The following is a 15520-nucleotide window of genomic DNA, read 5'->3' on the forward strand; positions in this document are numbered from 1 at the left end:
GGATGGCATTACCAACTCGATGGACATGAGTTTGAATGAACTCCGGAAGTTGGTGATGGACAGGGAGGCCTGGCATGCTGTGATTTACAGGGTCACAAGAAGTTGGACACGATAGGGTGACTGAACTAAACTGAAAATCAGTTTAATGTTGAAGTTCTCAAAATTGAGTATGTGTTGAAATCCTCCAGGGTATTTGTTGAATTCATTACTTCGGCCAAAACTCAGAGTATCTGATATGTTTGGTAAGGTGGGACCTGAGAATTTGCATTTCTTCCTAGTTCCCAGGAGATGCTGATGTTCCTGGTCCAGCAGTCACACTTTGAGAACACTCTTATAACCCACACTTTCAATTTTAGGATTTAAAAATACTCTGGTTTTACATTTTTTGGATAGATTTTTTTTTTCCTATTTGACATGCAGATTTTAGAGTTCTTTAGAATATATGTTACAAGTAAAACTCCTATAGCTTCTTAAATGTATGGCAGTTAATTGATGCTGGTAAATTCATAATAAAATATGTATTTCTTATCATCATTACATCTTTAGGGTTTTAAATAGGCAGAAACAAATATTTCAATGTATATTAATGGCAAGAAAATAACGAGTATGTTTCAATAAAACAACAGTTGTCAAGTGAAAGCTTTTTCAGAAATACATATGATCAAGGGAAGAGTGCCACTTATTGTGGGGACTCACTCACCTGTATGTGTAAGGACCCCTTTGCTTGACTTTAATTTTGCTGCTGTGAACTTCCACTTCCTCTGGATTCTGTACATCGAATATCCAGAACTGTCTATAAACATCTGTGTCTGTTTTAACCCAATTTTTAAAAGCAATTGTACCTTCTTCAAGGACAGCTTCCTGTGAAACAGAAAACAGCTTTGGGTTATTTCTTTGTGGTCAGTATGGGCATTTGTGGGAGCTGCAAACCTTTAATTATCGAGTGAAAGGACTAATCTCAAGTATCTTGTGCATGAGAACCTTGGCAACCTGCCGCATGCTTGCAACAGAAATGTTTTCAGCACTTGAGATAGCAGGCTCTCTTAGTCAACATTTTACAAAGAGAATCGTGTGATTTTGTAGACATGTCTGGTGATTGTAAGGCCAACCATTGGCAAGCTTTAAAGTGACCTTATGACAGTATTGTGAAAGCTTAAAATACAATTATTAAGAAAATTTTATCAAAACTTTTCCAAAAAGTTCTTATCAGGTCAAACATTAACTTCTCTTTTGCCCTCTGAGTTGCACTGAGGAAGGAAAGGATAAAAATCTAATGGTATTGAAGCTTTTTCACTTTTCTTCAGAAGCTGGATACTTGAGAAAGAAATCATTAACATTTGTTAAATTAAGTAAAACACAAGTCTGACTTCTCCCTTCAAAATCCTGCTCAGTGTGGCTTCCCTAATTCTCAGTATGTTTATAGCAATATGTTAGTACATATTTCCAGAAATTTCAACAGTCTAATTCATTACATTTCAGTTCAGTCGCTCAGTCGTGTCTGACTCTTTGTGACCCCATGAATCGCAGAAGTGAGTCCTAGAGAAACAGATGTCTTCTTCAATATTGTATGACAATTTAGTGGTGGATAATGGAATCAGGTATTTTAGTCCAGTCTTAAGTAATTTCTAAACCACCACAGTTTGTTCAGAGAGCAAGAGAAAAAATTTTGAAGCAGTCAGAATAGGAATGCCTTCTGATCCTAACACTACTGTATGTACTAGAAAATTTTATTGGCTTACTTGAATACTAAGACTTATTTTATCATCAGTTCCTTTAATTTTAAAGTAGCAAAAGTTTGTACATCCTTTGTGAATTTAAGAGGTTGTGTTTTTATTTTATTTTTTAAATTGTTAATTGGAGAGTAATTGCTAGACCTGGATTATCTGGTCTATTTTGCGAATGTTTCATTAACTTTAAAGTACAAAGGTGGTAATTATGTGAACAGCAGAAGTAATATAAGTTCCTCTCCCTTGGCCAATACGTACATCAGTATCTTTCCCTTTAAGTATTGAGACTATCCCAGCCTAGTAAGGAGATCAAACCTGTCAGTCCTTAAGAAAATCAATCCTGAATATTCACTGGAAGGACTGATGCTGAAGCTGAAGCTCCAGTACTTTGGCCAACTTGATTCGAAGAGCCGACTCATTGGCAAAGACCCTGATACTGGAAGATTGAACACAGAAGGAGAAGGGGACAACAGAGGATAAAATGGTTGGGTGGTATCACCGACTCAATAGACATGCGTTTGATCAAACTCCAGGAGCTAGTGAAGGACAAGAAAGCCTGGTATGCTGCAGTCCATGGTGTTTCAAAGAGTCGGACATGACTGAGCCGCTGAACAACACCAACAAGACCCTAGTAATGAGTAGATTCCAGCCAGAAGGCTCTTTCATGGCATGGTCTCCAGCTGAGCTGAAAGCCATTTACCTTGAAACTTCTTTTTGCTCCATTATATTGAAAGCTGATTTTTGAGAATAGTATCTTCTATCTAGTCACATGATCCCTTGATTATTGCTTTTATGGGAAAATGGTACTCATTGACATGATAGGCAACTTTAGTGTAACTGTTAAAATATCTTTGATATCTTCCTATGCGTGAAGTATTCAGAATACATATGTAAAATATGTATAGTCCCATTTTTCAAAGATATTACACAGTAATGAGGGATAGAATCATATATAGTGGATTTTAATCCATGAGTAGATATCCTTAGCCTACTCCCAGCCTGACCAATTACATTGACTTTATTACTCAAAGCCTTGATTAAAGTGGTTAATAAAGAAATAGATGCTGTGAGTTTGATCCCTGATTTGGCCACATTCTAAGCATTTAACTTGGGCAGGTTACTTAATTTATTTGTACCTCAGTTTCCTTATCTGTAAAATGGCTGTAATAATATTAATATTAGGTTGAACTAATACAACTAGCATTTTCAAAAGTCAAAATCAGTGAATATGGTGAAATTAAATGTTTATCCTCATATGTTGTTATAAGAATTAATAAATGTTAGCACTTAGTATAGTCTTAGCATATAGCAAGCAGTCAATAAACATTAGCTGCTATTATTATAGAAATCCTATCAACCCTTTAGAGGGAGCAGTCTCATCTCATTTACTTCCCAGATTGCTCTAACTACTTTGTTCTTAGCATTACTGTATAAACCACTCATGTGGCAATAACTCATATAAAATCCTGTGACATTTCTTTCTTTTCTAAGCTAAGCTAAGCTAAGTCACTTCAGTCGTGTCCGACTCTGTGCGACCCCATAGACGGCAGCCCACCAGGCTCCCCCGTCCCTGGGATTCTCCAGGCAAGAACACTGGAGTGGGTTGCCATTTCCTTCTCCATGAAAATATTACATAAATGAATTTCAATAACTCTTAAACATTCCACAACATTTCCTAAGAACCTGTGAGAGTATAATACCTGGCAGTCCTCTCTAAAACAGAAATTCACCTATCTGCTACATTACTGCTGATGATCTGAAATGTACATTACCTCTAAAAAATAACAGTACTGAATAAAACTGAAAGGATCATCCAAGTTCCTACAAAATACCAAAGTATTTATCCAGGATTACTGAATAAATCATAACAATTTGGTATCCTTTTCAGAAAAAAAAAAAATCTCAGAACTTACAAGCATGTGGCATTTCACACTGTACCAACTGAGTAACAGTAAATGAAGGTATAACCACTACAACTTCTTCACCAACTTTGTGTCCTGAAATATGATGTCTGCCCCTGGCAGTTGGCTGCACTGAGTCTGTGTTGCTGACTGTGGGCTTTCTCTAGTTGCAGTGTATGGGCTACTCATTGTGGTGGCTTTTCTTGTTGCAAAGGGCTCAAGGGCTCTCAGGCTTAGTCGTGGCTCATGGATTAAGTTGCCCCAGGGCATGTAGGTCTTTCCAGACAAGGCACTGAAACCCCTGTCCTCTGCATTGGCAGGCAGATTCTTAACTCCTGGGCCATCAGAAAAACCCCTGTGAAACTTCTTTTTCTGCTATTTAATCTGCTTCTTTTTTCTGCTGTCATTTTAATATTGACTTGCCATCCAGTGAAATCAAAACTTCCTTGAAAAGTAGAATCATACAGAAAACGATTTTCATTATCTCTGCTCACTACTAAAATTGTTTTGTTAGGACCAATTACAAGCAGTTTTTACATGTTCAAAAGTGTTTTCATATGTGTGGGCATTATGTACATGTGTGACTGTGCATGCTGAAAGAGAGAAGTATTTAATTCCCTTCTTGGTGTTCAACAGTATCAAATTTATTTTAAATTGCCTATTTTATACAGTATTCACTAAATATTAATCAAGTGATATTAACAACATCAAGGTGATGAATTATTGCTTGAAAATATTGGTAAAACTTTGTCCTCTTTCTGGTCTTTAGGTGGTTTATACTTTCCACACTCATGGCAGCTCATATCCTTGACTTCATCTAGCAAAATTGCATAAACCTGCTAGACCTACACAATAGGAAACATAGTCTAAAATACTGGTAAATAAATTTTCAGATACAATGGATAAAAAGCATGAAGTCCCTAAAAATTTACATTGGAAATAAAGAGTAAATAAATACATATATATGAAATAAAATGTATTGATTATTCTAGGCTATTTCAAATGCTCATGTCAGGGTGATAGCTTTATGGTGAATGATGTTGGATTTGTGATTTCTGAAGATTTAGCTTAGGAACCGGGGACCAGGCTTCAGGCACTCAGAATTTTGTGTGGCAGAAGTTTATTACAATGAAAAAGGACAGAGGAAGCTTCTGATATAGACATCAGAAGAGGGCTGGAGACTGACCCCCTTGCTAGTCTTGTCAAGGCCTTATATACTTTTTCAGTTGGTTACTAACAATAGAATGATCTTACCAGACCCACTCCCACCATATCCATCTTAAGATAGTAGGACTAACAATAGTACTGGAGTGGGGTGCCATTGCCTTTCCCGAGAAAGGTCTTGCCAGACCCCAAAGAAGATGTCCTTTTCATCGTAACGGACTGGAATGCAAAAGTAGGAAGTCAAGAGATAACTGGACTAACAGGCAAGTTTGGCCTTGGGATGCAAAATGAAGCAGGGCAAAGGCTAATAGTGTTTTCCCAAAAGAACTCACTGGTCATAGCAAACACCCTCTTGCAACAACACAAGAGAAGACTACACATGGACATCACCAGATGGCCAACACCAAAATCAGATTGATTATATTCTTTGCAACTGGAGATGGATCAGCAAAAACAAGACTGGGAGCTGACTGTGGCTCAGATCATGAACTCCTTATTGCCAAATTCAGACTTAAATTGAAGAAAGTAGCGAAACCACTAGACCATTCACGAATGACCCAAATAAAATCCATTACGATTATACAGTGGAAGTAACAAATAGATTCAAGGGATAAGATCTAATAGAGTACCTGAAGAACTACGGACAGAGGTTCATGACATTGTACAGGAGGCAGTGATCAAGACCATCTCCAAGAAAAAGAAATGCAAAAAAGCAAAATGGTTGTCAGAGAAGGCCTTACAAATAGCTGAGAAAAGAGAAGCTAAAGGCAAAGGTGAAAAGACATACCCATTTAAATGCAGAGTTCCAAATAATAGCTAGGAGAGATAAGAAACCTTTCCTCATTGATCAATGCAAAGAAATAGAGGAAAACAATAGAATGGGAAAGACTAGAGATCTCTTCAAGAAAATTTGAGATACCAAGGAACATTTCATGCAAAGATGGGCACAATAAAGGACAGAAAAGTACGAACCTAACAGAAGCAGAAGATATTCAGAAGAGGTGGCAAGGATACGTAGACGAACTATACAAAATATATTTTCATGACCCAGATAACCATGATGGTGTGATCACTCACCTATAGCCAGACATCCTGGAATGCAAAGTCAAGTGGGCCTTAGGAAGCATTACTATGAGCAAACATAGTGGAGGTGATGGAGTTCAGTTGAACTGTTTCAAAGCATAAAAGATGATGCTGTTAAAGTACTGCATTCAGTATGCCAGCAAATTTGAAAAACTAACAGTGGCCACAGCACTGGACAAGATCAGTTTTCTTTCCAGTCCCAAAGAAAGGTTAATGCCAAAGAATGTTCAAACTACCACACAATTGCAGTCGTCTCACATGGTAGCAAAGTAATGCTCAAAATTCTCCAAGCCAGGCTTCAACAGTATGTGAACTGTGAGTTTCCAGATGTTCAAGCTGGATTTAGAAAAGGCAGAGGAACCAGAGATCAAATTGCCAACATCTGCTGGATCATTGAAAAAGCAAGAGTTCCAGAAAAACATCTACTTCTGCTTTATTGACTACACCAAAGCCTTTGTGTGGATCACATCAATGTGGAAAATTCTTCCAGGGATCAGAATACCAGACCACCTTACCTGCTTCCTAAGAAATCTGTATGCAGATCAAGAAGCAACAGAACCGGTCACGGAAGAACAGACTGGTTCCAAATTGGAAAAGGAGTACGTCAAGGCTGTATATTGACACCATGCTTATTTAACTTGTATACGGAGTACATTATGAGAAATGCTGAGCTGGATGAAGCACAAGCTGGAATCAAGATTGCCAGGAGAAATATCAATAACCTCAGATAGGCAGATGATACCACCCTTATGGAAGAAAGTGAGGAGGAACTAAAGAGCCTCTTGATTAAAGTGAAAGAGGAGAGCAAAAATGCTGGCTTAAAACTAAAACCAATACAATATTGTAAAGTAAAAAAAAAAAAAATTTGAACTTTGAAAGCAAAAAACCTCAACACCCAAAAAACAGCGATCATGGCATCTGGTCCCATCACTTCATGGTAAATAGATGGGGAAACAGTGACAGACTTTATTTTTTTGGACTCCAAAATCACTGCAGATGGTGACTGCAGCTATGAAATTAAAAGATGCTTGTTCCTTGGAAGAAAAGCTATGATCAACCTAGACAGCATATTAAAAAGCAGAGACATTACTTTGCTGACAAAAGTCCATATAATCAAAGCTATGATTTTTCCAGTAATCAATATGGATGTGAGAGTTGGACTATAAAGAAAGCTGAGCACAAAAGAATTGATGCTTTTGAACTGTGGTGTTGGAGAAGACTCTTGAGAGTCCCTTGGAGAGCAAGATCAAAGCAGTCAGTCCTAACGGAAATCTGTCCTGTATACTCATTGGAAGTACTAATGCTGAAGGTGAAGCTCCAGTACTTTGGTCACCAGATGCAAAGAACTGACTCATTGGAAAAGACCCTAATGGGAAAGATTAAAGGCAGGAGGAGAAGGAGAAGACACAGGATGAGATGGTTGGATGGCATCATCGACTTGATGGACATGAGCTTGAGCAAGCTCCAGGAGTGGACAGGGAAGGTACAGGGAAGCCTGGCTTGCTGCAGTCCATAGGTTGCAAAGAGTCGACAGGATTGAACTCCTGAACTGAACTGAACCAGACCCATTCCCACATAAGATAATAGGATTAGTCAGAAGGTTCTTGTTAAGAAGAAGAAACACATCTTTGAGCAAGATACATTGTTGTTATATAGTCATTTGTACAGAGCTTAAGGAAAAATATACCCTGAGCAAGATGAGTTGTTTTGTTGTATAATCATTAGCTCTGGGCTTAAAGAAAATAAAGTTTTATGTGACTAAGACAAAGAAATATAGAAAAAAGTCTGTCTTTTTCTCCTCCTTGAGGGCCCCAGACTCATTATCAACCTATGTAAGAATTAACTCCTCAAGGGTACCATCTTTTAGAATCAGAAGATAACATAGAGTCTCAACACTGTACTTTAAAAATTAGGTAACAACATGAGATTATTTTCTGATTTTTTATAATTAAGCACTTTAATTATTTTTAAAAATGGCTGTTGTATATAGGTAATAACTTTTCAGTTTGGTATTTATTATATGAAGCAAGTAATCTGCAGTGGCTTCAATAGTAAATAAAAGTTGACAAGTTCTAAAATGTATGTATTTTTAAAATAACAGAATTAATCTAAGTGTTCCTAAGGCTGTGATGCTGTGAAAGTGCTGCACTCAATATGCCAGCAAATTTGGAAAACTCAGCAGTGGCCACAGGACTGGAAAAGGTCAGTTTTCATTCCAATGCCAAAGAAAGGCAATGCCAAAGAATGTTCGAACTACCACACAATTGTACTCATCTCACATGCTAGTAAAGTAATGCTCAAAATTCTCCAAGCCAGGCTTCAGCAATATGTGAACCGTGAACTCCCTGATGTTCAAGCTGGTTTTAGAAAATGCAGAGGAACCAGAGATCAAATTGCCAACATCCTCTGGATCATGGAAAAAGCAAGAGAGTTCCAGAAAAACATCTATTTCTGCTTTATTGACTATGCCAAAGCCTTTGACTATGTGGATCACAATAAAGTGTGGAAAATTCTGAAAGAGATGGGAATACCAGACCACCTGACCTGCCTCCTGAGAAACCTGTATGCAGGTCAGGAAGCAACAGTTAGAACTGGACATGGACCAACAGACTGGTTCCAAATAGGACAAGGAATTCATCAAGGCTGTATATTGTCACACTGCTTATTTAACTTCTGTGCAGAGTACATCATGAGAAATGCTGGACTGGAAGAAGCACAAGCTGGAATCAAGATTGCTGGGAGAAATATCAATAACCTCAGACATGCAGATGACACCACCCTTATGGCAGAAAGTGAAGAGGAACTAAAAAGCCTCTTGATGAAAGTGAAAGTGGAGAGTGAAAAAATTGGCCTAAAGCTCAACATTCAGAAAACAAAGATCATGGCATCCGGTCCCATCACTTCATGGGAAATGGATGGGGAAACAGTGGAAATAGTGTCAGACTTTATTTTTTTGGGCTCCAGAATCACTGCAGATGGTGACTGCAGCCATGAAATTAAAAGACGCTTACTCCTTGGAAGGAAAGTTATGCCCAACCTAGATAGCATATTCAAAAGCAGAGACATTACTTAGCCGACTAAGGTCCATCTAGTCAAGGCTATGGTTTTTCCAGTAGTTATGTATGGATGTGAGAGTTGGACTGTGAAGGCTGAGCACCAAAAAATTGATGCTTTTGAACTGTGGTGTTGGAGAAGACTCTTGAGAGTCCCTTGGACTGCAAGGAGATCCAACCAGTCCATTCTGAAGGAGATCAACCCTGGGATTTCTTTGGAAGGAATGATGCTAAAGCTGAAACTCCAGTACTTTGACCACCTCATGAGAAGAGTTGACTCATTGGAAAAAACTCTGATGCTGGGAGGGATTGGGGGCAGGAGGAGAACGGAACGACCCAGGATGAGATGGCTGGATGGCATCACAGACTCGATGGACATGAGTCTGAGTGAACTCCGAGAGATGGTGATGAACAGGGAGGCCTGGCGTGCTGCAATTCATGGGGTCGCAAAGAGTCGGAAAACAACTGAGTGACTGAACTGAACCGAACAGTTCCTAAGGCAGGGATAAGGCACTTTGTGCTCTGGGATTATACAGAATTCACAGGTATAACACCTACTGTTGACCAATTTGCCTGTTTTTTTGTCTCTGCATTCAGATTCTCTCTAAAGCAAATTACTGTTTAGTTTTATCTGTAATCTCTATTGTAAAGATTACATCTCTCTGAGCTCTGACCTTTGGAAGTATTTGTCCTGTGCTTGTCACTCAGTTGTATCTGACTCTTTGCGACCCCATGGACTGTAGTCCGCCAGACTCCTTTGTCCATGGGATTCTCCAGGCAAGAATACTGGAGTGCCTAATTCAGATCGCTTATAAAACCTTGGAACATTTTTCTCCTAAGGTATACATTTCTGTCAGTAACACAATTGGCCATGTTGCAGTCTGCTATTTTTACTCTTCTCTCTGTCTCCCCCTTTAGCCCCTTTATCCTATTGCATCTCATCACCCATTAGTTCTAAAATATCCACCACTCTAGACAGAGTGCATTGTTATGTGCATACTGTGCAAAGATCTTTCTAAAAGGGAATCTTAAATTCTCCTGAAAGTGGTCATGTCCTACCTAACTTTTGTTGGTTTTCTTGTTTTTAGTCTCCTCAATTTCCAACACTTTATATTTCAGAATTATACTGTTCGAGACTATGTAAAGTATCTAGTCTCTTCCAGATTGCCTATGTTTGGAAATTGGCTCATCCTCTTTCTGGCTAGGTGAGAGTGCAAGTCAGTTTAAGCTCTTGTGACTGTAAAGTGGGAAAAATAATATGTTCTGATAGGTATTTGTGAAGACTAGATGAATATTTATATATATTTCTTGATTGCTAAATCGCTTCAGTCATGTCTGACTCTTTGTGACCCCGTGGCCAGTAGCCCACCAGTCTCTGCTGTCAGTGGAATTCTCCAGGCAAGAATACTGGAGTGAGTAATCATTCTGTTCCCTGGATGAAGCTGTTAGTAGTAGAAATACCATGTCTGTGAGGGCCATGGCATGCTGCAGTCCATGAAGTCACAAAGAGTTGGACATGACTTAGCAACTGAAAAACAAAATACACTAAATGCAAATTAACTTAGTGTTATTTAATGAAGCTCTTTTGTTGTTGTTCAACTCTTTGCTACCCCATGAACTGCAGCATGCCAGGCTTCCCTATCCTTCAAGGTCTCCCAGAGTTTTCTTAAACTCATGTCCATTGAGTTGTTAATGTTATCAAACCATCTCATCCTGTGTCATTCCCTTCTTCTTCTGCCTTTCTGCCATTAGTTTCTCTTTGCTTTCTGCCATTAGAGTGGTATCATCTGCTTGTCTCAGGTTGTTATTTCTCCTGGCAATCTTGATTCCAGCTTGTGATTCATCCAGCCTAGCATTTTGCATGATGTACACTGCATAGAAGTTAAATAAGCAGGGTGATGATATACAGCCTTGTCGTACTCCTTTCCCAATTTTGAACCAGTCAATTGTTTCATGTCTTGTTCTAACTATTGCTTTTTGTCTTGTGTATGAGTTTCTCAGGAGGAAGGTAAGGTGGTCTGGTATTTCCATCTCTTGAAAAATTTTCCAGTTTGTTGTGAACCACAGTCAAAATGTTTAACGTAGTCAGAGAAGGCAGAGGTAGAAGGTTTTTTTTTTTTTTTGGAATTCTCTCGCTTTTTCTGTGATTCAGTGGATGCTGGCAATTTGGTCTCTGATTCTTCTGCCTTTTCTAAATTCAGCTTGTACATCAGGAAGTTCTTGGTTCACGTAGTGTTGAAGCTTGGCTTGAGGGATTTTGAGCATTATCTTGTTAGCATGTGAAATGAGCACAATTGTATGGTAGTTTGAAGATTTTTTGGCATTGCCCTTCTTTGGGATTGGAATGAAAACTGACCTTTCCCAATCCTGTGGCCACTGTTGAGTTTTCCAAATTTGCTGGCATATTAAGTGCAGCACATTAACAGCATCATCTTTTAGGATTTGAAATAGCTTGGCTAGAATTCTATCACCTCCATTAGTTTTGTTTGTAGTAATAGTTCCTAAGGTCCACTTGACTTCATACGATAAGATGTCTGGTTTTAGATGAGTGATCACACTTCTGTGGTTATCTGGGTCCTTAAGGTATTTTTCGTATAGTTCTGTGTATTCTTGCCACCTGTTCTTAATCTCCTCTACTTCTGTTGAGTCCTAGCCATTTCTGTCCTTTATTGTACCCATCTTTGCATGAAATGTTCCCTTGGTATCTCTGTTTTTGTTGAAGAGATCTCTAGTCTTTCCAGTTCTATTGTTTTCCTTTATTTCTTTGCATTGTTCACTTTAGGATGGCTTTCCTATTCTCCTTTCTGTTCTCTGGAGCTCTGCATTCAGATGGGTATATCTTTCTCTTTCCCCTTTGCCTTTCACTTCTCTTCTTTTCTCAGCTATTTTAAGGCTTCCTCTTGCAATCATTTGCCTTGTTACATTTCTTTTCCTTGGGGATGGTTTTGGTAATCACCTTCGGTACAATGTTGTGAGCCTCCATCCATAGTTCCTCAGACACTCTTGTCTACCAAATCTAATCCCTTGAATCTATTTGTCACACTCCACTGTGTAATCATAAGGCATGTGATTTAGGTCGTACATGAATGGCCTAGTGGTTTTCCCTACTTTCTCCCATTTAAGCCTGAATTTTGCAATAAGGAGCTAATTATCTGAGCCATAGTCAGATCCAGGTCTTGTTTTGGCTGACTACATAGAGCTTCTCTCTTTTTGGCTGCAAAGAATATAATCGTTCTAATTTTGGTATTGACCATTTTGAGATGTCCATGTGTAGGGTCATCTCTTGTATTGTTGGTAAAGGGTGTTTGCTATGACCAGTGTGTTCTCTCGAGGCAACTATACCTAGTATATAGTATAGTATATTTGATATCAATCTCTAAATGCAGATTTTTTATATCCAATATCTAATGGAAAATAAACACCAACTACTGTTGTCTGTCCCATCATTAAATATCCTGATATTCAGTTCAGTTCAGTCACTCAGTCATGTCCGACTTTTTGCAAACTCATGGACTGCAGCACGCCAGGCTTCCCTGTCTATCACCAACTCCCGGAGCCTGCCTATACTTATGTCCATCATGTCAGTGATGCCTTCCAATCATCTCATCCTCTGTCATCCCCTTCTCCTCCTGCCTTCAACCTTTCTCAGCATCAGGGTGTTTTCCAGTGAGTCGATTCTTTGCATCAGGTTGCCAAAATATTGAGGTTTCAGTTTCACCTATTCTGATATTCAAAGCATCCTAAATCTTACCCACATTGTTCTTTTTAATCATCTCTCTTCTTAAACCTATATTTTTGGCACATTTTCTACATTTGTCCTTCCCTTGTCACAACATTTAGTTACATTTCCACTACTTTATCCATTATGTTAGCCTGTTGTTTGACCCCTTTATTTGCAGCCCTCTTTGGATGTTCAAAGTTTTATACTTCAAAATTAAACTCAAGTCTCACCTATTTTCTGAAGTTATTTATCACTCTGACAAAGTTCTCTTTCTAAATTACATTTATATAGCCTCCAATTAAAATAAATAAATTTATATTAAAAAATAAATTACATTTATGTTTCCATATTATATATTTTAGAATTCAATGATAGAATTTCACAGGTCTCCTTTATTTAAAAAAACTAATATGCTTTTTCCCCAATTGAAAGATATTTCTTGAAGTAAATATTTATTTTATTCTGTCTTAGTCTCTTTGCAAAAGCAAATTTCTGATGTCTCAAAACTGCTATTTCCTCAGGATTAGCATTGTGAATTTAGAGGGAAAATATTAAATATTAAATAAACAGTGAGAAAATCAGAGGGCTTCCCTGGTGACTCAGCAGGTAAAGAATCTGCCTGCAGTGCAGAGGACTTGGGTTTGATCCCTGGGTTGAGAAGATCCCCTGAAGTAGGGAAAGGCAACCAACTGTAGTATTCTGGCCTGGAGAACTTCATGGACTTTATAGTCCATGGGGTTGCAAAGAGTCAGACATGACTGAGCGGCTAACGTAGAGCTAGAAAATTGAAGGTACACCTTTCTTGTCATCTAATGAGAGTCTATGTCTATACTATCTTGCATAATAAAAGAATAGATTACCACTATTGAAATATTGATCATCAATTATATATTGGAAAAATAACCTTAATATCAAATATGATGCACTGGAGGAATATTGTGACTTTTCTACTCTGAAGACTTTTCCATAATATGTTATAGTCTCTGTGTTAGAACCAATACAATATTGTAAAGTAATCAGCCTCCAATTAAAATAAATTTAAATTTAAAAATAAATAAATAAATAAAAAGAACTGACTCTGTTTTCTCTAAGTAAAATGTTGTTGTACAAAGTCTGTATATCAAGTCACTGTATTTTTAGTTAAAACTATAGCCATTTTGTTAAGTATATAATGGGATATGTCCTACATTTCATTTCTGAAAGTATTTTCTGGAAGTCGTTTAAAGCTTAATCAAAAGGAAATAAGACAGTCATATATTACACGAATTTTAAAAAGCAGTATGGCAAGTACAAGATTTTTACCAGGTTTTCCAGTATTCATGTGTTAATATTAACTACAATTATGCTTAAGTTATATATAAGAAATGTGATTTTATTTTTTTCAGTATTAACCAGAGTACAGCTACTTTTATAAATGTACTGTCACAAAATACAGTTACTTGTTTCTTATTCAAAAACATATCAGTATATTCTTTGGACATAATTAAAAGCAATTACTCAGAGGTTAAAGCGTCTGCCTGCAGTGTGGGAGACCTAGGTTTGATCCCTGGATCAGGAAGATCCGCTGGAGAAAGAAATTGCAACCCTCTCCAGTATTCTTGCCTGGAGAATCCCATGGACGGAGGAGACAGGTAGGCTGCAGTCCATGGGGTCACAGAGAGTTGGACACGACTGAGCAACTTCACTTCACTTTACTAATAATCAGTTAAGAGATACAGAAAATAAGCAGATGTAAACTATATCAAAAAGTCATTGTGAGAGGGGGAGAATACAAATGCAGGATTTTGAAAATGCATTTGAAAATATCAACAACCTAAGACAGTAATGCATATGTAAATAGACTACTATACAATAACCACAAGGCTATGGTTTTCCCAGTGTTCACGTATGGATGTGAGAATTTGACTGTGAAGAAGGCTGAGCGCTGAAGAATTGATGCTTTTGAACTGTGGTGTTCGAGAAGACTCTTGAGAGTCCCTTGGACTGCAAGGAGATCCAACCAATTCATTCTGAAGGAGATCAACCCTGGGATTTCTTTGGAAGGAATGATGCTAAAGCTGAAACTCCAGTACTTTGGCCACCTCATACGAAGATTTGACTCATTGGAAAAAACTCTGATGCTGGGAGGGATTGGGGGCAGGAGGAGAAGGGGACGACAGAGGATGAGATGGCTGGATGGCATCACTGACTCGATGGACATGAATCTGAGTGAACTCCGGGAGCTGGTGATGGACAGGGAGGCCTGGCGTGCTGCAATTCATGGGGTCGCAAAGAGTCGGACATGACTGAGTGACTGAATTGAACTGAACTGAATCACAAACCAAAGATCTAAAACATATATACAGATAAAAAAGAAAAAGGAACAAATCATAACAATAAAAAGTCAGAAAGTGAAGTCACTCAGTCGTGTCCGACTCCTTGTGACCCCATGGACTGTAGCCCACCAGACTCCTCCGTCCGTGGGATTTTCCAGGAAGAATACTGGAGTGGGTTGCCATGCCCTTCTCCAGGGGATCTTTCCAACCCAGGGAATGAACCCAGTTCTCCTGCACTGTAGGCAGATGCTCTACCATCTGAGCCACCAGGGAAGTCCCATAACAGTAAAGATAGGCATCAAATCATAAGAGAAGAGAGCAAAAGAAGAAAGAGGAAAATAAAGTCCTACCAAAACATATCCATAATATTAACAAATGGCAACAATAACTTAGATATCAATAATTACATTAAATATATATGGACTTAATGTTTCAACCAAAAAATCGAATGTCTGAATGGATACAAAAACAGACCCATATACATGTTGTGATATGAGATTCACTTCAGATCTAAAGATACACAGACTTAAACAAGGGATGAAAAAGGGTATTCCAT

At 38.2% G+C, this 15520-nt stretch overlaps 1 protein-coding gene across 1 annotated transcript in view; it reads right to left on the reverse strand.

The window, feature by feature from the left end:
* LOC138079825 (platelet glycoprotein 4-like) overlaps positions 1-15520 on the reverse strand; it is a 61125-nt gene that overhangs the window by 38372 nt on the left and 7233 nt on the right. Inside the window, exon 2 of the mRNA XM_068972540.1 lies at positions 701-861. Within this exon, the coding sequence (XP_068828641.1) occupies positions 701-861 (161 nt within the window). The remainder of the gene's footprint in view (positions 1-700; positions 862-15520) is intronic.

This window comes from Capricornis sumatraensis, chromosome 5 (genome assembly GCF_032405125.1).
Source record: "Capricornis sumatraensis isolate serow.1 chromosome 5, serow.2, whole genome shotgun sequence".
NCBI classification, from domain to species: Eukaryota; Metazoa; Chordata; class Mammalia; order Artiodactyla; family Bovidae; genus Capricornis; species Capricornis sumatraensis.